Genomic DNA, 23007 nt, shown 5'->3' with positions numbered 1-23007 from the left:
AAAAAAAGTTTATGGTCGGCAGTGAAAAATTAGGTGGGGTCGGGTAACGGGAACCAAACATTTTTTAGAATTTTTTTACAAAATCCTATTTATTGTTTACGTGATATGTCTTAGTGTAATTTCAACAATTATGTCACAGGTTGATTTATTTAATGTAGAGACAAACTTAGACACCAGTTATACTCTTTAGTAATATATCACTATCTCGGTACTTAAACATTTTCGTTTTTGAAATTTCAGATAAGAATAAGTCAAGTAATCGCAACATGCAGATTGACTCATCAATTAAAAAAATATAGTTCACACATTTAGGATTCACGTCATCACACGTTTCTCAGTCATCGTAACATTAGCTATTTTCTCTTATCTGTTGTCATGGTAATTAGAGCGTGTGGGTTAAGCTGGTTTATGGTTTATTGTTCAACTGCTTAGCTGTAATAACCTACAGGCAAAGATTTTGATGGAATGAGTCTTCTTCACCTTTCGAACTTGTTTACATTCCTCCAACTCCTGTCTCTTTGAACTCAGACCACTTAGTGGTCTGAGCTTTGAACGACGTTAATGAGTGCACCTTCAAATACAGGTGAACTAAACTCTGCTTCTTATCAAGATTATCAATATATCTCCATGGAAGTATCACCCACATAGATGATGCTTCCATGATATCACTGAACAGCTACCCCCTTCCCCTTAGGCCAACCTGTCTACTACACTATATGCATGGTTAACTGGAGCAGCGATAATGATTGATCTGTTTGGCCCACGTCTGTACTGTACGACAATCACGATTAATTGTGACTTCAACTGGCCACTAGATGAACTCTTGGTACGGTAACGCACTGCACCACTTTATTGGGGGAACAAACAAACTGAGGGGTGCATATATTATATATGTGGGTTGGCATGGTTCAAGTACTGCCTCGAACTTTGCCCCCCTTGTTGACGAGATTCCTTACTTTTCTATGCACATATGTCAAAGTAAATTCACCACACTGAACCAAGATACGAAGAGAAAAACATGGCAATAATTTATTGCCTCGGTATTATTCAGCATACCTTTTAAATAGCACGTAGACTCTGTAGAATAAAACAACAAAGACCTCAAACAAATTCAAAACGACGGAATATATTTTAGCAGTGTAAAAGGACGTCTAATTCAAAGAATTATTTTTCTGTGCACTCACGCACGCACGCACGCACACACACACACACACATGGGAAACGCATGCACGCACACACGCACGCACGCACGCATACATACACACACGCACGCACGCACGCACGCACGCACGCACAAATAATGTAGTTAGAAAACAAACATATAGGAGTCCAAAGCTCGTGGAAGTTAATTTTTTTTCATACATTACATTACAATAATAAGTTGTTTTTTTAGTCCTACCTGCATTTCTTGCACACCAAGTCCATTGTTAGCTAGATTCAGAAGTTCCTGCACAAATTTGTCGGCATCCAGAAAGTCTTCCTGGGCACTTGCTACTGAAGATGCCAGTATGATAATTGTCCAAGTACTAAGCCATGCAGGATACACACTGGTCAGTTTACTCATCTTAGTTGGCTGAGTGTTATAACAAGAGAATAGAGTGTCTGTGAGAAAATCATGAACATGTTAGGCCTGAAAAACATTTTGATTTCCGTGACCCGATCCCGACCTAGTTTTTCACGCCGACGCTAAACCCTTTTCTTTACGTATTCGAGCAAAAAATAATGAAATCGTGGTAAGTGTCAAATCTCGCAAAAAAATAGTGGACGCGGAAACTGGCGTCAACTTAAAAAGACAATGCAAATTTGTTCTTCTAAACTGTAATGGCTGTACATCAGATAGGAAGAAACCAATAACACGGAGACCATATGGAAAACAACGGAAAACATAACTACCTGAACTAGACACTCACATACACTCACTCACTCACTCACTCACATGCAAAAGAAAAAATTACATAGGTGCCATGTACAGTGGGGATCGATGTACATACATGTAGAAGGAGTCAAGTTTATGTTGATTATCAGTTAGAACATAAACAATTGCAGCCATTAAAATCATCGAGTCCATGTGTAATGTTTTCATTAGTAGCCTGTTTTTACTGCATTGTGAAAGAATAGCAATGTTTATCACTGTTCAATGTGATTGGGTAAAGGATCCTGTTGTGTTTATTGTGTCGCTGTTATTGTTAGTCTAGAGCTGAAACATGTCTAGCTCTGCATCAAAAACGTAACGTCGACGTCCCATGTGAGTGAAACACCAAACCGACATCATTTTAGCTGTAAATATTTACAAAATCAAGCAGACAAGTTCAGTGCCAAGGTTTTTATGTTTTGATTATTCTAAACCAATAGTAACGGCACGTGTAAGTTGTTTGACCATCCAAAAGGAATTTCTCTCATTTGTAGCGTTTTATTCAATATTTTATGCTAAAGTGGATGAGGACTTGGTATGTATTTTGGATTTTTAATTTAAAAAAACAATTTCACCATGGCTTCCTACTTGGAAAACCAATATGATACATAGACCAAGTCTGTTTGTCACTCAACGCCTTGCAAAAAAGCTATATAAGGAAACATGTGAAACGTTTGATATTGTACGTACAATAACAAACATATATTAATCTTTCGCAATTTATTGAGTTATAGAGGACTTGGCATATATTGCTTAATATTGAGGAAGCCATGACAAGAAATCATAAATAAAAATCCAAAATAAATACCACAGCCTCATCTATATGGCCTCTTTATACATCCAATAAGCCATACATTTTAGAAAGCTCTTGATCTCCTCTATGTGTAAGTGAAATATCAAAATACTCAGGTTTAGCCAAGTGAACTTAAAACTGTTACAAGAGAAAATGGACAATTTGTGTATCAGGAAAATTACCTCTGCTGACAATGTGATAGGTATGACATACATGCCAAAACATTCCCTGTGATTCTTCATGAAGTCTTTCATTTAGACACAAATGACAACATAAATTTTCACCTCTTTTAAAAACATAGGGCGTCTTCGCTTCACAGATCTTATGCAATGCGTACAACCATGAAACAAAAACTAGGTTCTGGTGACCAGCATACACTGAACGTCTGAGGGGAATTTCAGACTAACCCCTACATGTTTTATATGTGAACAATTTGTCTAAAGCAGTCAATACTCTAGTTTTACAGAAAGTGAGAAAACAGCAAAAAACCTACAATTGACATTTACAAACTGATAAATATCTAGTACTACAATCAGCTGTTCTATTAATACATATTTGTGTAGCCCATTACTCTTTTAAAATCTATAAATTATGACCATGACAATGGTTGATTATTGGTAAAAATTTGATTGCCAATGCCTAAAAAACAAGGAAACCATTTAAAACCCTGTTTATATACATAATTTGTATATTAATGATCTAAATTAAAATTAGGTTTTACTTATTGGGAAAACAGCTGTTATATTGTTTGGTTATGAATAGGTACTCTATAAGAATTCCATGCTTTGTTTAATGGGGCTATCAATCACATTTCACACCTTACAGTTTTATGTAAATTACAAACATACATGACATTAGTTTCCACAACAACACGATAGTCTAAAGCAGTCATGTACTTTAGATTTACAAATACTGAGAAAACAGCTAAAAACCTATAATTGACATTCACAAACTGATAAATGTCCATTGACACTGCCGATCAACTGTTCTGTCAATACATATAGTCTTATTAGGCGTTAAAAAATTGTGTGGTTCCGATTACATTTAATTTTAAAATAGGTGGGGTAGGAAGATTTTTATTATATTTTTTTTAATTTATTTTTCTTTTATATGTGAGTGTCTAGTTCAGATAGTCATGTTTCTGTTGTTTTCTATATGATCTCTGGGTTATTGGCTTCTTGTCAGATGTACAGCCATTACAGATTGGAAGAACAGTTTTATATTGTCTTTTTCAATTGATGTCAGTTTCCGCATCCACTATTTCTTGAGAGAGACACAATTTTCGCGATTTTCTTATTTTTTTCTTGAATATGTAAAAAAAAAATTAGGGTCGGGCAAAGGGAACAAACATCTTTTTTTTATTATTATTTGACCTTACCATGATAATTGTTGATCATTAGTAAAATTTATTTGATTGCCAAATCCTAAAAAACAAGGAAACCATTTAAATGCCTGTTTATATACGCAATTTGCATACTGATAAACTAAATTAAAATTAATGGGAAAACAGCTGCTATATTGTTTTGTTATGAATAGGTACTCTATAAGAATTCCATGTTTTGTTTTATCAACATTTCACATCTTACAGTTTATGTAAATTACAAACATACAGGACATTAGTTTTTACAACAACGCCATATTCTTTTCTTCTTCTTGAGCTAATACATTTATTCATACATCTCATGAACAGTAGTGATTCAAGTAATGGAAATTTCCATAAAGTTCCAAATGACAATGATCTTTCATTCTTTAAAATAACTACAAAATGACATTTTTATCCATTTTTGGTGGTCAAATAACTTAAATTGGCACAAGCTGAGTTTACAAACTGTTTTACTCAAGTTAAAATACTTACATAAAAAAACTGGATTAAAACTATTCTAGTATAATGTTAATGTCAATGTATGTCTTCTATGACATTACAGTTATCTCCTGGTATTGTTAGAACAGTTGATTGGTATAGTAAGGGTTTCTTTAACATTTTTTTATACATGTGATAAATTAAGTCACTGTATCATTTATGAGTTTATCGTAATACCTGGTTTGAGTTCAGTCAATGATATGTTCGTAATAGACAACAACACACGGTTATCAACAGACATTTGAACTAACACAAACAGAACTACTGCGGGTTTATTTTCTTAAAGCTCTTTTCACTACTGGGTCTACACACCTCTATTCTTTTATGTCCTAACACGAACAATAACTTTAAACAGTCGTCACACAGTCTGTGGCATGAAATGTTAGCCTAACAAACAATCACCGACCTAAATACACGATTTAAGTGGTTTATCAAAGTTTGTTCCTCTTTTTGGTGCATCATTGAAAGTCTCTGTTGTTGAATTATCTTTCGGATATATATAGACACGCTTCAGTAGGTACAATACTGCGCGTACCTTTTAAATATGCAGTAATAACTACAAATACGTATAAACTCAGCTTGTGCCCCTTCAATTCCATTTTGGAAAAAATATCATATTAAAAAATGAACTAGAATGAAAAATAAGTCGAATCAGGTGTCTATAAATATCAACAACAGAAACTTTCAATGATACACTAAAAAGCGGAACAAACTTTGATAAACCACTCAAATCTTGTATTTAGGTCGGTGATTGTTTGTTAGGCTAACATTTCATGCCACAGACTGTGTTACGACTGTTTAAAGTTATTGTTCGTGTTAGGACATAAAAGAGTAGAGGTGTGGAGGGCCGGTAGTGAAAAGAGCTTTAAGAAATAAAACCTCGGTAGTTCTGATCGTGTTGATAGCCGTGTGTTGTTGTCTATTACGAACCTAGCAGCACGTCTGTAACCATGAAAGTACTTCTATGATTTAACCACAGACAAGGACTTGTCTAGTGATTTAGCTGACTAACAGATCATGTTGAAATCCGTCTGCAGCGATTTTTTTGAAAAAAAATTAATGAATAAATTACGCACTAAACTCTTGAATTTTGCGAGATCTCGTCCGCCATTTAAGAATAAGGTCTATTAATCGGTTGAAAGAAAGACATCAACCTCACTATGTCACCCGACAACTAAACAACAACAATGTCCGCATTGTATCGAATTCGAATGACAGGGATTGTCAGAAATGTGATACGGAAGTTTGGACAAAAAAAAAGAATGGACAAATGCCTTGAATACTTGACGGCGTAACAAAGTCACAGAATTAGAATTACAATAGGCGTGAAACAAAAATAGGAACACGAATGGAGAAACCAAACGTGTGTAATTACAGTAGTGTAATACGGTTGGTACTATACAACAAGCGACAGGCAAGAATTTACAAGCGGACCTTGTTACAAACAGAAAAAGTAAAACAACATTATTGAATTTGAATTGTTTGACATAGCATATTGGAAGTACAGAGACATGTATTACATCCACCCTTTGATGAGCACAGTTTTATATGGCCTCTTTACACCTTAGTTCATCATATTCACACACGAATTTCAATTATAAGTTCCCCTGGCATTTCATGTAGATGTAAATAGGGCATAAACTGTTCATATCAAAACATACACATCCCCATACTTCCACCATGCTATGCAAAGCGGTATTGATTCAGTTGTGCAACAAGTTTAGCTTGACAACATTTGCCTGTCATGATCACTGGCTGTAACCTGTATTGAAACTGACAATTTGATCAACCGTGAAATGGTCGCACCTGACTCGTTAAGCTATGATACATGGCACCATGATAATTAACATGCAACTATATGTCGATGGACATGATTTTTGTCATTCACCTTTAACAAACTCGACATAACAACTCAAAAAGTGTAGGACACTTGTTTTGAATCATATCACACGTATTTGCATAATCATGCATGCAGATCGATACATATCTTGCAAAACAAAAACAACGGAAATACAAGGTCAACTTAAAGCAACGTGTTTGGCCTACCTGTTCATAGACACTGACTGCTGAACATGAATATAATATAGCTTCCAATGTCAAGACGCTACATATATATGTATATGTCCCAGTAGCTACTATGTATGTGTGCTGTGTGTTCACATTTAAATCAGACGAAAATAACTTTTTTACGTCAGGGGAAAATTTCAATGCCATTTCACATCATGTGACCACTGATCATGTGACACGTCACGGATCACTCAGTAACTGCATAGACAATGGTGAAGACACTTTCTGATAGCGAGTATATCCGCTTATTTTATTTATCAAGGGGGACCCTGGGAATTCTCCTTCAGTGTTGTTGATTTCTACTTATATGCAAATGACTTATTAACATAAACACTGCATCATAAAGATTTATAGTACAGATGCATTTTATTATCATCTATCATCAACCAAGTTGTATGAAATTTATAGAGTGTATTCTCAAGATAGTATGCTAATCTTAGTCAATGCCATCCCTACCCTCGTTCAGAACGTATATGGCTAATACTACTTTTGGGGTTTGGAATTAAAAACAATGTGTATTCTCTTCTTGCCATTATTTGAAGAAATTAAAGTTAGCCATTACCTTGCACAAAGAGTGTACTATACTTTTAATACATGCCAAGCAAGAAATCAAAAGTAAAACTGAGTGCTTTGAGAATTTGTGACCTGGTATAAAGATTGTTGCATTTCAAATCTTAGAAATAGAGACTACATATATTAGGTGTAATGATTAAAATCGTTTATATCGCTGATTGACCATCCCTCACAAGATGCAATCATCTTCTAGTATGGCGTGATTAATTTAAATATTAATAACACATGTTGATTAATAGCAATTTGTCATAGTCCGACCATATGCAATTATATCATGATGTTTTTTTAGAATTGTGAAATATATCTTTCAAATTAATTTATAGTCAGTGTAAAATCTGTCATGGGTGAGGGGGTACAAGTCAATATCGTAAATGGTTAGGCGTTATGTTAATTTTTCCAAATCGGAGTTGTCTTCCACGCCATCTTCTGGAACCAGGTGTTGAAAGTGATGATTTTTTGTTCCCTTGACGTTTGTTTTGTGGTGTACCACCCTGACTGTTATTGCAGTTCGCTTCTTGGTCTCCGTCTATATCTGCAAAATAGACACACTTCAGATCATTATGTTATTCAACGTTGATGGCGCACGTCATGTAGCGAGTCACCATCGATATCCCCTCCCCAACATGAATAAAGTAATGGGCATGTTGTATTGACACCAACACCCACTTACGCATTATTTGGGTTTGCTGAATTTGAATACGTCTTACTGTATCGCCATCAACGGTGGAGAAATTATGGAAAGAAGTAAACTCTATGTAAATGATCAATAAAATGCTTATGCAGCCATTTCTCCTCGGCTTGTATTTTAACATGACATCATAGTGTCATTCAACGATTTATCGAAATATGCAAATTTAAAACCCACTGGCAAATAGATGATCGTGGTTCAAATTAATTCATTCATTCATTCTCTCTCTCTCGTCTCTCTCTCTCGTCTCTGCTAGTTTGCCTGTGTGTCTCTAGCACGATAAATACAATAGAGAAATCTCTCTCTTTCTTTCTTTCACACAGACGAAGAGTATCAAAACCATGGAATCTGATAGCTTCTAAGGATGGCTACAACGTTATTGTATTTTACCTGACTCTAGATCTGTCAACAAATGCATTATCTTCATATCTTTGATTCTAACTAATTCTCGTAAACCAGTTATCTCAATTTTAAGGTTGTCAACTTGTTCGCCAAGACATTCCATCTCTCGGATAAGTTTCTTCTTTTCGTCATTTTTGGAGAGTAACTTGGCAGATAGATCATCGATTCTTGATTCCAATCGGCGCTCTTGATTTCTTTTCCAAAGGTACACGACAATGACTAGGGTATAGCCACTTAAACTGATAATTTTTAGAAGAGTTTTACAACACATTGTGTCTCTATATTGTTGTTTTCAAAAACATCGATGCCGTTCTGTGGTGGAATTAAAATGTTCCAAACTTCTAAAATGCTGACGTTCTGGTTTATGCGTATCGAACTGTTGGTGGCGCTCTTCAATTATGGCCTGGTACGAGACTTTGACCGTGACATTAGTGAATTCTAGTTCTGACTTGCATTGATATGTGTAGTGCTGTGGCTGGAATTACATTTGCAGGCCAGGAATACAACGTTAACGTAAACACGTCATGCTAGAGAGGTTTAGATACACGTTAGAACGCGTACCCCTACGGGAGCATTATAAACCAGCATCTAAACCTCTGTACTATATATATCAGGGATATATATGTGCGTCGTGAACTGTTGGTGGCGGCGTTCTTCATACGAGAATGTTGACCGTGACACTTTCAGATTCTGTGTTGCTGCATATCCACTGATATCCGAATGTTGTGCCTTGATTTCCGTTTACTCGAACACGTCATGCCACATACCCATTTTCCCCCAGTCCGATTTTCCCTCGAAGTGTAGATCTGTCACTAGCACCAGGGACTTATAATATGTTTATACGAATATACGTCCCTGAAAAATTAAATTCCCCATGGTCATGATGGAAGGCGCGCGCCCATGGCAGCAGACTGAAACATTTTTTTTTTTAATTCGAGAGAAAACAACGGGCAAAGAAACCTAAGTTACTGTTTAACAACGTGAATGAAAATCTATTTTTTATATACTTGAAAATGATATAAACGTTCTGATGAAGTTGATGCTTATTCTATTTTTACTATGTGCTACATGTACTTGAAAATGTGAAAATTAAAGAAAGTGATACTATAAAACAATAATGTTAATTATATTAATGACATAAAGTCAAATGCACCCCCCCTCGAAATAAATGTATTCAGTTATATTTAATAGTCCCCAAGAATTATTGGCAAAGGATTTGTTTAAGAAAATAAATGATGGGTACATTCAAAACTTTTTTACAGAAAGATAAGAGAATGAAAATATCTAGGCGAGTCTAAAGAGGGCGACCTTTATCAGCCTCAAAGCGAGGTTCACGAGAAAATTAAAGATGGCGACGTCGTCGGTTCACACATTGGCGAAGAACATGCTGTTTCCACTTCTTCGCACGTCATGTAGAAAAACTGATGCATTGTTAGTCATCTCAGTGTCAAATAGGGTATGGAAACGAACATTTTCCCAGAGGTAAGGCAGGCTTTGCACTGGCGTGGTCCAAATGTGTACCGTTTCACTTTGCTCGTGACATGTCTCCGAGCAAACGACATTTTATGATTGACTAAATTTACAGATGCAGAGCTAAACTGTTTACTTCGCTATTTCATGGTCGTCTTTTTATCTCACTCCACATTTTATTGACCCCTGTGTCGCAGTAACTTGTCGGCATAGTTTTATAACTGTTTGGTTTTATCTTGGCCCGGTCATCTTGCGTATAATTCATAGGTCTCAAGGTCATCAAAACTCAGGAACACTCTTCAACTTTTTGTTAACTACAAAATTGAAAATTGTGTGAAAATATCTATCACAATAAATGTGAGAATGAAAACTATTTACTACCAGTTTTGCAGACAGGGAAAAATTTGAGCAAGAATGTGTATGGGTCGACAAAGTGTTACGTTCAGATTGCTCTCATGATACATGTAGTATTATTAAGTACACAAGCCTGTGACGTCAGATTCAAACTTCTTCTGAAGTTCTGGTTTCCAATAATACATTCTCTGTAATCGTGAGGGTTTAGGCCCATTTGTTATAACAATGGGAACCTCTGTAACACTGACTACAAATCAGTTTGCATTGATGACAATGGCATGGTTTAGTGTACTCCCAGGTCCTTCCTATCTCCACATGGTGTACTGGGTTAAATTAAAGACCTGGGTTTCAATCCCAGGCTCAAACATAGGTGTTATCTTATATCAGTGGAGCCAAGAGGTCTATTATGGGTGAATTTTCCTGCTAAATTATGCCATACCTGCCAAAAAATTGGACATTTTCTAACTCCAACATTAATAATGGAGCCTTCAAGACCCAAGAAATGTTCAGAGGTACCCCAATCCCATCAAAATCGCAAAAGTAGCAACGTATGCAGCATTGTGAAACGGGTAGTGTGCTGACAACTCACTCATGTATTCAGCATGATCTCATCTATTTGCCCAACTTTGCGATTCAGATCTGAATCGCTTCCGTCTATTTGCATTTACGTTACAGGAATTGTAGTGTTTGCTTCCAGTTAAAAATCAGAATGACAAAAAGCACAAAAACAGCAGAAAAAAAACCTCAAAATCACAGCAAACGCTACAATTATTGCAGCTAACTAGCCATCGTGACCTCCATGCCCAGCTTAACTGCAGCCATGTATCATGGTCATCTCAATCTCAGATATTACGGTCACCTTCACTACATTCATCTTGATCTCAGTGCAAAGTCATCTTGACTCACTCAGTCACTGTCTGTACCTTGACCTCAGCATAAAGCCATCTTGACCTCAGTACACTCAACTCAGTTTGTGTACTTTACCCATTTATCTGACATCTTCTTGACCTATGACCTTAGACCAGTATAAGTTTTGCATCACAATTAATATTTGGTGTATATTGCTTTACAGGAGGCTTGAAACTGTTGGTAAATTAGAGCAGCCCAAAGAACAAGGAAAATACATTACAGGACAGGTGAGTTCACAACCAAATGTGTATACATACCTTACTAAGGAGAGAATATACATGTACATTGCACTTCTCCCTTGGCAGTAATTTGATAGTCTAGTTCCATTATAAGATTTACACTACATTATCGTCACACATTACGTTTAGTCAAAGTCAGACATTTTAGTATTAATCTGGCTAAACCCCATGCAGGGTGAAGGGTAAACAGCACATGTCAGTAGTAATCCATCACAAATTGACAGGCAGTTGTAATTGGTTTACTTCCTTCAGACAATTGCTCATTAAAATTTAATTATTACAGCTGTACTAAACTAAAATCACACGGAGGCGCGATAACGTTGTCACATTGATGTGAACGCACATATTTTTGTGCTAGCATAACGACTTTGGCAAGACATAATATGTGAAGATAATAGTGTAAATTGTAACACGGTCATATTGGAACTACTTTGTAGACTAATAATTTGAATACACCACATACAAAATTGTAAAATTGCTACATCACTGTGACTAAAGAGAATTGGTGTCTAGATTGTTGGCCAATGAAGAAGAAATACAAAACGCAGTCACCTTCAGTATTTTAAAAGATTGCATATTTATGCCTTGAGCAAGTGAATGTAGCTTGTACAATCATATTGTAAGTTAGTAGGATACTCCATCTGTATGCTTCTTCCTGTTTTGATTTTGTCAACCGCAACTGCCGCAAGTAATTATCAAGCTTAGACTACAACACTCTTTAACTAATCTACAGATAGGCTACACACTCACAAATACATTTATGATACTCACTCCAATGCTTTTTGCTAATGCCTAAAAAAAATTGTTTTGTTCCAGTACCCGACGCCACCTAGTTTTTCACTGCCAACCCTAAACTTTTTTTACATATTCAAGGAAAAAATGATAAAATCATGAAAATTGGGAAATCTTGTGACAAATAGTGGGTGCGGAAACTGACATCAACTTAAAAAGACAATATAAAACTGTTCTGCCAATCTGTAATGGCTTTACATCTGATGAGAAGAAACCAATAACACAGAGGCCATACAGAAAACAACAGAAAACATAACTATCTGAAGTAGACTCTTAGTGCACATGGGAAAAAAAAAAAATCTACCTACCCCACCTATTCTAAAATTGACCGTAATTGGAACCACACAATTCCCATGTCATTCTACTGGCATTCCCAAACAAAAGCATGATAGATTTTATAGGAAACACTACCACTTTTACCTTTTCTTTTACCAAGCTTCCCAACCTTAGCAGGAACACTATACTCTTCTTATTTGTACTTATTAATATTAGCAAATTAGATTTTTTTTTTAACTTTTCTTTTCTATTTTCAGTTGTTTCTTCATAAAGTATTTGGTTACCGTGGTATAATTTTATTTCCCTGGTTAGCAAGACTCTACGATAGAGATATTGGTGCTAGTAAAGATGACAAGTAAGTTATGGTCACCTCCCAAAATAAGAGATTTTTTTGTGCATCTGAAGAACTCTAGGACCTGCTTTTCAAACTGTTTTCAAATTTATTTTTTGTGTGACTCTGATGTCATAATCTTGTATGTTTTGCTTGCGTTCCAACTTTGACAGGGATAAATAACCTATGTTTAGACTCAAAACATTACGTGTAGCTATTTATAACTTTGTTGGGCCATTGATATTTTTGTATTTCATTTAGACCCAATGTTCTTGAGTAATGTGATGAAATTTTAGAGATTTTATTGTGTTAGTACATTGAGATTTAGATGATTTCTAGTCCTGATACTTTGCAGATATTTTTTGAAATCTTGAATTTTGTGCATGTTAATATTTACCCAATGTGGAAGTGCTTGTGAGATGAAGTTAGTTTAAAAAGTTGCCAGAACTGTTCTATTCATGTGACTTGTAAATTGGTTTAATAGCTGTCAGTCTACCAGCTGAATATCTATTAGTCACTTAAAATAATCCAGTCTGGCCCCACCCTCACCCCCACCCCCACCCCCACCCCAATACCAAGTGTATGTACATGTATGTAGTCTGTAAATTGTCATTGCCAGTTGAACATTCCATGTTTAAGTAATCCTCTAAATTCTATGTTATATATATATATATATATTACATGTTTATGCAAATTTGTCATGGTAACAAGAATTTTTTATGTGACTGTTTTTTTGTAGATTTACAGACAGTGGAGGTGAACCTATTCAGTCAGGCAACAAAGAAGTCCGTGGTAGAACTCATACTTATTACCAAGTATTAATAGACTCTAGAGATTGTCCATTTATTGTAAGTACATTCTCACAGACAATCAATCAATTTACCAAGTATTAATAGACTCTAGAGATTGTCCATATATTGTAAGTACATTCTGAGTCTCCCAGACAATCAATTTATTTACCAAGTATTCATAGACTCTAGAGATTGTCCATCTCGTAAGTACATTCTCACAGACAATTGATTGTAATCATAGACTTGTTTGAGAAATGCCATGTTCACTATATGTTTGCAGTATTCTGCATTATGTCAGTTCTCCTACTTAGGTATCATAGAGAAGTAGAATAACTCTACAGTTGTGACGTTCAGAATCTAAGTAGTACAAAGTGTAGTCTTGCTGCTAGACGTTCAGGCTTTCTTTCGATGCTATAACTATAAGCGAACGAAGTTCGCATGTGAGGGCTTGCCCGAACAGTCTAGCGAATGTCATTTTCAGACCGGACATTCCATTGAGATTACATTGAGTGGTGGGTTGGGCCATCTATGCATATATATACTTTAATATATTCAATAACCTATGACCTCGGGGAATCTCTGCATGCAAGTGTTGACAAACACATTTATGTCATTACTATGGCTTATCGGTTTATGGTAATTGTGAGTTTGATGAGTGTGTAGACATTGTCATTCACACATTTCAGTTAACACATTGGTGGTTATTTATACAAGCCCCTCCTTAAGATGAATATGCATGAAAATTTAGCTATTGTCCTCTGTTTGTGCTTGTCGCTAATACGGTTCTCTGATTGGCAGTTATTTATATCCTGATGACATTCGCTAGACCTCGGATGTTCCATCCTCGATAGCGTTGTTCGGCTGTGTGTCGTATTTTATCGGAAGAACATCCGAGGGCTAGCTGATAGACTATACAAAGTGTATCATTGCACCATTAGATGCAGTGGGGATACTATGTATAACAGTACAAGGAAATTATATACAGTAGTACTTTTACATATGCAAACATACATTGGATATCATTGTACATGCTGTGTGGTGTGATTGACACTGTGAAATATAGAACAATAGATAGACAATAGATATAATTTCTGTCTGTAGTCTCTTTGTTGTACTAATATTTCCAGTGATTTGTCTGGCTTTCATTGATTTCCATACTGTTGTTCCCAGAGCACAAAGGGCACGGTCAGGATAAAAGCCATTTGTGATCCATAAGCTAGCCTGCCCACAGCACTGGAAGTATGACTGCGGCAGTTATCATAGTAGACAAGCGCTAGCACGGTTATAGCTCAGTGCCATGGGCAAACTAGCTAACGACTTTTATTGTATCGCATTGTTTTCAATGTTTTTCTTGTGTTTGTTTCCACTTGTAGAGGGCGCAAACTGAAGCTGTAACCTTTCTTGGCAACCAAGATAATAGTAGATCACTCTATGCAATACCAGGTAAATTTCACCTTTGTTAACTAATAGACTATCAAAGTCTACATTGAGTGTTGTAGCTACACTGTAAAGCCTCACTAAAAGGTTGTCGGTGGCCGAGCAGTTAGCTCTGCAGCCTGGGTTCGAACTTGCCAAGCATCGGCTGGGTTTGACTAAAGTTTAACCAGGTCTGTATGTAAGAAGGGTGATGCTCAGTTTGACCCTGCTGAACAACTCAGGTTTTCCCCAGATACTCCAGCAGTTTCCTCCTGCTTCTTCAACACTGGGGCGCTGCTCCTGTGGTGACGATTCAACAAAATTTCCGAATTATTTGAATAAAGGTTATTATTAAAGTTCCAGGACATAGTCAATGAAAAAAATGTATTGCTGCAACAAGAATTGTGACTTGCAATGGTGTACATGTCGTACTACATATGTTTAGAGTAGACATATTTTGTACTTTACATATGTCCGTTTCTCAGGCATAACGTGTAAGAGACATCTTTACTTGTTTGACCTGCATCTGGTCAAACAAGTACAGCTAAAATGGAAAGTATTCACCAAAAGACTGTGTAACACTAACAGATACATATAGATTTATGTAGACTGTTGACAGTTGTTCGTGCCTTTTTGCTACGTATTATCTAAAACTAAAGTCGTTGCCTCACTCCGATCCGGAGCAATACTATAACCATGTACTGATCAGCGAGTTCCGAAGGCACGTTCGTGCCTTGGCAATCGCAGTTCCTATCAGTACACATTAGTATTCAGTGTTACGGAGCGAGACGACAACTTTGATTTAGATGGAACATAGCAAAAAAGGCACGGACGACTGTTGACAGGATGTAAACTAATCATTTGTTTTAATTGAATTGTAAATTTATGGTTGTCTCTCAGACAGAGATGTTCATCCACTGATCAGTGTGAGTGTTACAGATAGAAAGATAATGCTTTCTTATTACTGGTTTGAAATATTCATATGTTCTTTTTTCTCTAAATCTATTGTCACTGATTTGTTTTCTTTGTGTTCATCATTAGGGTTAGATTATGTTGCACATGAAGACGTCCTTCCCTATGCATCTCCTGAAAGGAGTCCAATTAGCCATGAACTCTTTGATAGGTTTTTACATTATGAACTTGGACATGGTATGTATTACACAGTAATAGAATGTCACCACATGTGTATTCAATGTTTTTGTTAAGATATGGGAACCCCGGTAACATTGAGGTGGAGATGGGGAGATATAGTAAAACTTGCATATTCCATACCTTGTGTCATGATTTTAGTGTGGGAACTTGTTACATGTGAAAGACTTGGGGACCTCAGGTAGAATTTACCTGCTTACTTACCACCCATAACAGTGTAAGTGCAGAGATCACTGGAATATGTGCGATTATGACATTGCAAGAGTTTTGTGGCAGATCATCTGTTGAAGCTATATATATGTATGTATGTATGTATGTATGTATGTATGTATGTATGTATGTATGTATGTATGTATGTATGTGTGTGTATTTATGTATGTATGTATGTATGTGTGTGTGTATCTATGTATGTATGTATGTATGTATGTATGTATGTATGTATCATACGTAATAACAAAACAAAATGTGATAGTTTCAATCTCATGTTGGTGCTTTGTAGTTCTACATTTCATACCCTGTTCCCCAAATACGCTAAACAGCAGATCTAGTAAAAACCCACAAGAATTAGATAAAAGTATTAAAAATAGATTCATTTTTGGACAACTATAAACAGGTGTAAACAAATCTGAACTCACTGGCGTATTTGTTCATGGCAAGCAATGTTAATCACATGTGAGAAAGAAGTGTAAAAACTTCTGTGCATCTCAGGATGTGTTTCACCCAAGTGGCTTGAGTATGCGTACAATGTAAGTATATACTGGTATATGTACGTCGCTCTAGATTGAATATTTATTTCGAGTTGTTGTTGACATATATTGATGTCTGTTTTAACAAAGTCTCACTCACACTGAAAATTAATTGAGCTGCAAAAAGAATTGGCTGAACCATAGACAGTGGAGAAGAAATTCTTCTCTACTGTCTATGGCTGAATTGTGACTTGGGAGAAAATCACATTTGGTAAGAACCTTTGTATCAAAACGTTCCTACTTTGACAGGAAGAACTAACCCATGTGTGATCTCACTGTTTTCACAAAAGACGACACACATGGTTAAGACGTTTTGGACTCAAAAGATCATAGTAATGTTTTGAGAGGAGGCACTTATCAACTATCTCTACAAATACTTGCATCCATTCCCTGTTTTGCAGTTTGATTACTTTTCATTATAAATTTACTAAGTACCTTATACTGTGACTATCTATTCTGTTGTCAGACCCACCATTTACAGCTAAAGAAACACTGAGAGCCTGGCAAGAAAAGAACCACCCCTGGTTAGAATTATCCGATGTACATAGAGAAACTACAGAATCTGTTAGAGTAACAGTGATTCCGTTTTATATGGGTTGTAGAGTAAGTATATGAATAGTATTGTGTAAATCCAACAAATAGCTATTGACTGTGAAAGAGGTGAAACTGAGTTTAGTGTTTTTGAGGGTAAATTTTACTGTATATTAAAGATACCTGACTGTAGTATTCTTCTTCTTTTTGAAGAATATTGAATACATTGCATGCTATTTGCAGAACTGAAGTATGGTATTTAGGCATAATAAATGTTTAGTACTGAAATTTCTGCTCACAGAGTCAAAATATTTTTTCGTAAGCGAATCCCAAATTTTCGCCGACATCTCGCCAGCATTGTCAGGGGTGTACTACAATGGGCTATTTGTCACTAATGCGGGATGCAGGCATGGAGATCACAACTGTTTCTCTCAACCTCATTTACAGTGTCTCTTCTGATACGCGTGACAAATAGTCCATTGTAGTACACCCCTAGCGATGATGACAAGACGTCGGCGGAAGTTTGGATTAACTTCCAAGAAATATTTTGACTCTGTGAGTAGAAATTTAATTACTAAGTATGAACCCAGAGACCATGAATATTCATTCTCACTTAATAAATATTGATTCGATAGCATGATTTGCATGTAGTCATGTATACCAAAATGTCAAAGAAACCTTGTGTGCCATCAACTAAAATAGAATCAAATGCCTGCATTGACATTAACATTATACTGTTATAGTTTAGTCAAGGTTTTATTTGACTTTAGTTGGTATCGTCTCTTGATTAAAAAAATAGTCAGCTTAAACCACTCTAAATATTGTATAATGAAATTATTGGTTGTGTCAAAGTATGTTGAAAAGCAAGTTTACACATGTTGTTGTCATCAGAATTATTTGTATAGGTGATAATATGACAACCCTATGACAGGCGAGTGCAAGGTGTGACATACAGCAGGACTTTCACAAGTGTTGTGAAGTGAAAGTGCAGCAGAAAACACTGCAAACATGAGTGCAAATACTCCCACACTGGTACTTACGTGGCATGGGGTTCTGTTATTATTACATAATATGTTTATCTGAAACAGCAGATTTCCATAAAACTCATACAGTGCAAATGATCATATCGTCATTTGCATATAATTTGCATGCAGGTATGCAATAATGTTTTCGGTATTGGACTGCAGTGTAAATACCACTAGCATACACACACACCAGTGCACGTAATCTCCAATACATATGTGACAATGTGAATTACTTACCTTGTGGCCGGTATACAACTGGTATTCATGTTTCATAACAAGTTTATAAATATAGCTTCTATCAGAATTACTTATATATAAGCTATATCATCTGCATAACCATTTTCTGGTCAGTACATAGCCACTGTTTATAAATCATCTTTGCCATAATACTCTTTCCAGTTAACCTTTCCTTTCCACACAGTGTCATCACAAATGGATCCAAATTCAATAGAGGCTAGCTCAGGATTTGAGACCATCTATCTGTACACTTACATTGAACCAATCTTATAGGAGGTAGACTATGTTACTGTAATCTCGGAAATACATGTACAGACCCCCTCCTCTTCTCCTCTTCCCCCTCCCCCTGCTTTTTCAACTGATATTTCACCAAAGTGATATAAGAAATAAAAAGGGTACAATAAAGACAAGGACTCAAAATTGACATTGCTGATTGTCCATGATTGAAGGACATTTATTGAACTGTATCTTTTGCTTTCATTACAGGAATCACAGAATTCACATGTTTATTGGGTAAGTTGAACTAAAAAAATAAACATTTTGTGTGTTGGTTGGATATAGTTTAGAATGCACACTTGCATGTGTGGGAAGCTCATTTGCCAAAGAAAAAATGTCTTTACAGTGAAACTGCTGATTGACAATGAAAATCAATCCAGCTTCAATGGAGAATAGACAACAAAATATTACATCCTGTATTAGACAACACACACGAACACACGTGCGCGCACACACATATACACATGTACATGTACAAACATACATACACACACACAAACACATACGTACGTATGTATGTACATACATACATGCATGCATATGTACGTACATACATACATACATACATACATACATACATACATACATACATACATACATACATACATACATAAATACACACATAGGGTCCTCAAGTAACAAATACAATGATGTAATAATGACTTTGTTTTTATCTATTCTACAGTGGAGGTACTGCATTAGATTGGAAAACTTAGGAGATGAAACTGTACAGCTAAGAGAAAGGCATTGGAGAATTTTTAGTTTATCTGGAACATTGGAGACTGTGAGAGGAAGGGGAGTGGTAGGACAGGTTAGTATCTGTGTACAGACTAATATCCATTATGAGATGACTTGAGTAGCAAACCAGATTTGTTGTATTCACTTTTAAAGAGGCCACAATTTTATCATGGCTTCCTACTTGAAAAATCAGTGTGAAACAATATATGCCAAGTCTGTTTGTAACTCAATAAGTTGTAGAAAATTATTAAATTTGTAAAAAAAAAAAAAATTTTTATTATAAGTACAATAACAAACTTTTTACACATTTTTTATAGCTTTTTGCACTGCATTGAGTTACAAACACAGACTTGGTCTATTTTGTTTCACATTGATTTTTCAAGTAGGAAGCCATGATAAAATTGTTTTGTAAATTAAAAATCCAAAATAAATATCCAATCCTCATCCATATGGCCACTGTAAGGGATTTTTGGCAGCCTATAAGAATTTGGAACTTGTCCTCTAAACAAAACTTTTGGTGTCTGAGAACACACATCAAATGAAGGGCATGGTCAAAGTACCACAGGGTCGAAGTAAGTTTCTGTGGGGTTTTTTACACATTAAGAATTATTCATGTTCTTATACTAACATAAATATAATCAATACACATGCATATGTATGTAATATGACATGTTTATAGTTATGGTATCTTGATGTCAATGGCAATTGCTGGGTGCATCCTGAAATTATGCAATCTTCCCTCAGTAATATGAGACAAATTGCAATCTGTTTTACCCCCCTCTAGGAGCCAACACTGTCAAAGGATCAGCCTGCATTTCAGTACAGTAGTCATGTATCATTACAAGCACCTAGTGGCCATATGTGGTAAGTAATATAGATGAATTATTTTATTGTTGTAGTTACAATATTATGTGTCTTGTCAAAGTTGTTGGCAAAATTTAGGAACACTTGGTCAAATGTATTAGTTGTGTACTCTATCCTGATTTGTAACCAAGAAAGTTATTGGCTGCAATGAATCGTGAAAGAATGATTTTCAAAAGATGCTTTTTCATGTTGAAAGTCTTAAGTGTGGAGCCCACACATTCAATCAAATCTGCTGCTGTGGAACAGCGCCCCCAGTGGCCAAACTATACAATCTTTTGTCTTTCCAATATATGGCATATGATGTATTCTAAGGCTCATGCATGTGTGATATGAAAGTATTTATTCTGTCATTACTGAGTACAATAAAAAGAGTTGTACTTTTATTATTTTCAGGGGTACCTTCAGAATGGAGAAGTCTGATGGACGTACTTTTGATTGTAGAATTCCACCGTTCTCACTGGAAAGTAAACACGACGGTTCATCCAGTCCACATGGCTATTTTGGATAGAGGACACTGAACAGTTGAAAAGAGACATACACAATATGAATGTTTAGAAAACTTGCCGATATAATGACATTGTATTGTCTGGGACTTTAAGACTAAGGACTATGGTGTGACAAGTCAACCGAGAAGTGATCACAGATGAATTAAAAGCAATAACTGATAACTACATGTATTTATGTAGATGTAGTAAGTAATAGTCGTACATGTAGGGGTCAGGGGTCAATATAAAGATGGTTGCACCTGGACTGGGTTAGAAGACATCTCAAAAGAAACGCACAATTACAGCGGTACACCATATTCTAGTTACACACTTGGCAACCAATTTCAAATTGGTATTTTGATATTTTCATCTTGAACATCAGACATTCTACCATACAAGAAGCCGTCAACTTGGTCCAGTGACTAACTCCTCATGATGTTCAGCAACTCTGTGTCGTCAACCTGCGGAAACAAACTGAGCTGTGTTTTGAAGTATTGACCTGTGAGAATGGACAACTCTAGTTCCTAAATATAATATGATCAAAGACGAACAAACAAAACAGAACTGTACATGCCTATGAATTGGCTGAAATTACCATTGATTTTTGCCATGAAAAGCTAGAAAAAGATGACTTTCAAAGTATGCTACCATATTTAATGGATGAAAATCTGCTTTCAAATAGTGTCCCTAGAGGTGAAATAATACAACCGTTTGTGTTTTGAAAAACGGGAATATGGCCTCCTGTAATCGTTGTTCTAATGACCACCTTCAGTTTAAGCCCTACTTACTGGAGTTTACCTTTTTAGTTTTGATATTGTGTTTATATAGGGAGGCAGAATAATACAGGATAACTCAGCCATTTTCCAATTACATCTGATTTGTGGTGTGCCTGCCATTCAGACAGTCGTAATTGCATGGTTTTTGTTGAACACATTGATGTGCCCTATTTAAAATTTAACTGACAAAATTGTGATGAATCTTTTAATTATTATTGTTATGTAACACACATTATACCATGCATGAACGAACCAAGTTGAACAAAAAATATGGAATGTATACTCTGGTCGTTCTACGACACGACAACACGTGTCTACATCACTGTTCCTGCTGTGTTCGAATGCGAGTCAAAACATTCAAAATTGCCACAATTTTTCTTTGATATTACTGGCTGTACGATATAATTATGTTATTCTCCAATATTTTTCTTCATTCAACCAGAAAATACTTGTGACCTAAGGGTTGCCACTACTTGTCTAGCGACTTGTAGTGACAAAGGCCCCTTAGGTGACTTGTATTATCTTTGGCTGAATGCAGAAAAATGTTGGGCAATAACATCTAATTATTAGATAAGTATGAATGAATATTTGTATCATTGCATTGTATGCACGTACTACCACTAGTGGTATTTGCACTGAAGTGGAATACCAAAAACATTATGGCATTACCTGTATGCAGATGAGCATGGGATCGATCCATGTAAACAAAAGATACGTGAGAACATATGGTAGTAATTTTTTGCATATTTTGGATACACAAATGTAGTAACAAAGGAACCCCCATAACATATGAGTGCCAGTTTAACTGGAGGTTATTTGCACTTGCACTTGCAGTATTTTTGCTGCAATTTCACTCACTACCCTTGTAAAAGTGTGGCTATCGGAAACACCGCAAGTACTTATGCAAATACCCTAGTGCTAGCTAGAGTGCACCACATTTGCAGTGACATGTTATGGGGGTTCTGTCATAGTCTTACAGTGGTACTATTATTGTTTTTACTATCATTGACAGAAAATGTATATTACAGTTCAGTGCTGTTTTTGAGTGTTAACCTAGCCAGTTTAATTTTTTTCAGGGGGGGGGGGGGGGGGGTGTTGAGTCTGTGAACAAAATTCCCATATAACTATTCATTAATTGCACAATATCGAGTACATTAGGGCATTTTAGTAGACCTCATATTGTCACTGAGGATTGTCAAAAAAGACTTGAAAATACATGAAAACATTGAGCTGTGTTGAAAACTTGCGGTATTTACTAGCTTTAAGTCACACAAACTGAGTTCACAAGTTTTTTCACTTAGAGAAA

General features: G+C 35.9%; 2 protein-coding genes across 2 annotated transcripts in view; one reads left to right on the top strand and one right to left on the bottom strand.

The window, feature by feature from the left end:
- LOC144449602 (VWFA and cache domain-containing protein 1-like) overlaps positions 1–6721 on the bottom strand; it is a 30699-nt gene extending 23978 nt beyond the window's left edge. Inside the window, exons 1-2 of the mRNA XM_078140168.1 lie at positions 6613–6721; positions 1400–1573 (exon numbers count right to left, since the gene is read on the bottom strand). Of these exons, the coding sequence (XP_077996294.1) occupies positions 1400–1564 (165 nt within the window). The 5' untranslated portion in view covers positions 1565–1573; positions 6613–6721. The remainder of the gene's footprint in view (positions 1–1399; positions 1574–6612) is intronic.
- Positions 6722–9655: 2934 nt separating this feature from the next.
- LOC144448962 (polymerase delta-interacting protein 2-like) lies at positions 9656–22755 on the top strand. Its single transcript, XM_078139351.1, has 11 exons — positions 9656–9778; positions 11193–11256; positions 12594–12691; positions 13407–13515; positions 14832–14901; positions 15916–16023; positions 17236–17372; positions 19049–19075; positions 19524–19649; positions 20361–20440; positions 20834–22755. The coding sequence occupies exons 1-11, from the start codon at positions 9681–9683 to the stop codon at positions 20946–20948; spliced, it is 1032 nt and encodes a 343-aa protein (XP_077995477.1). The 5' UTR covers positions 9656–9680; the 3' UTR covers positions 20949–22755.
- The last annotated feature ends 252 nt before the right edge of the window (positions 22756–23007 follow it).

Source organism: Glandiceps talaboti, chromosome 18 (assembly GCF_964340395.1).
Source record: "Glandiceps talaboti chromosome 18, keGlaTala1.1, whole genome shotgun sequence".
In the NCBI taxonomy this organism is placed as follows: Eukaryota; Metazoa; Hemichordata; class Enteropneusta; family Spengelidae; genus Glandiceps; species Glandiceps talaboti.
This window is presented reverse-complemented; position numbering and strand designations above follow the sequence as displayed.

Bases quoted from the DNA above. Each gene is read 5' to 3' on its own strand.
- LOC144448962 (XM_078139351.1), top strand. From the start codon at position 9,681: ATGCTGTTTCCACTTCTTCGCACGTCATGTAGAAAAACTGATGCATTG. The intron at 14,902-15,915 runs GTAAATTTCACC...GTTCATCATTAG, and splicing joins ATCACTCTATGCAATACCAG to GGTTAGATTATGTTGCACAT. The intron at 17,373-19,048 runs GTAAGTATATGA...CTTTCATTACAG, and splicing joins CGTTTTATATGGGTTGTAGA to GAATCACAGAATTCACATGT.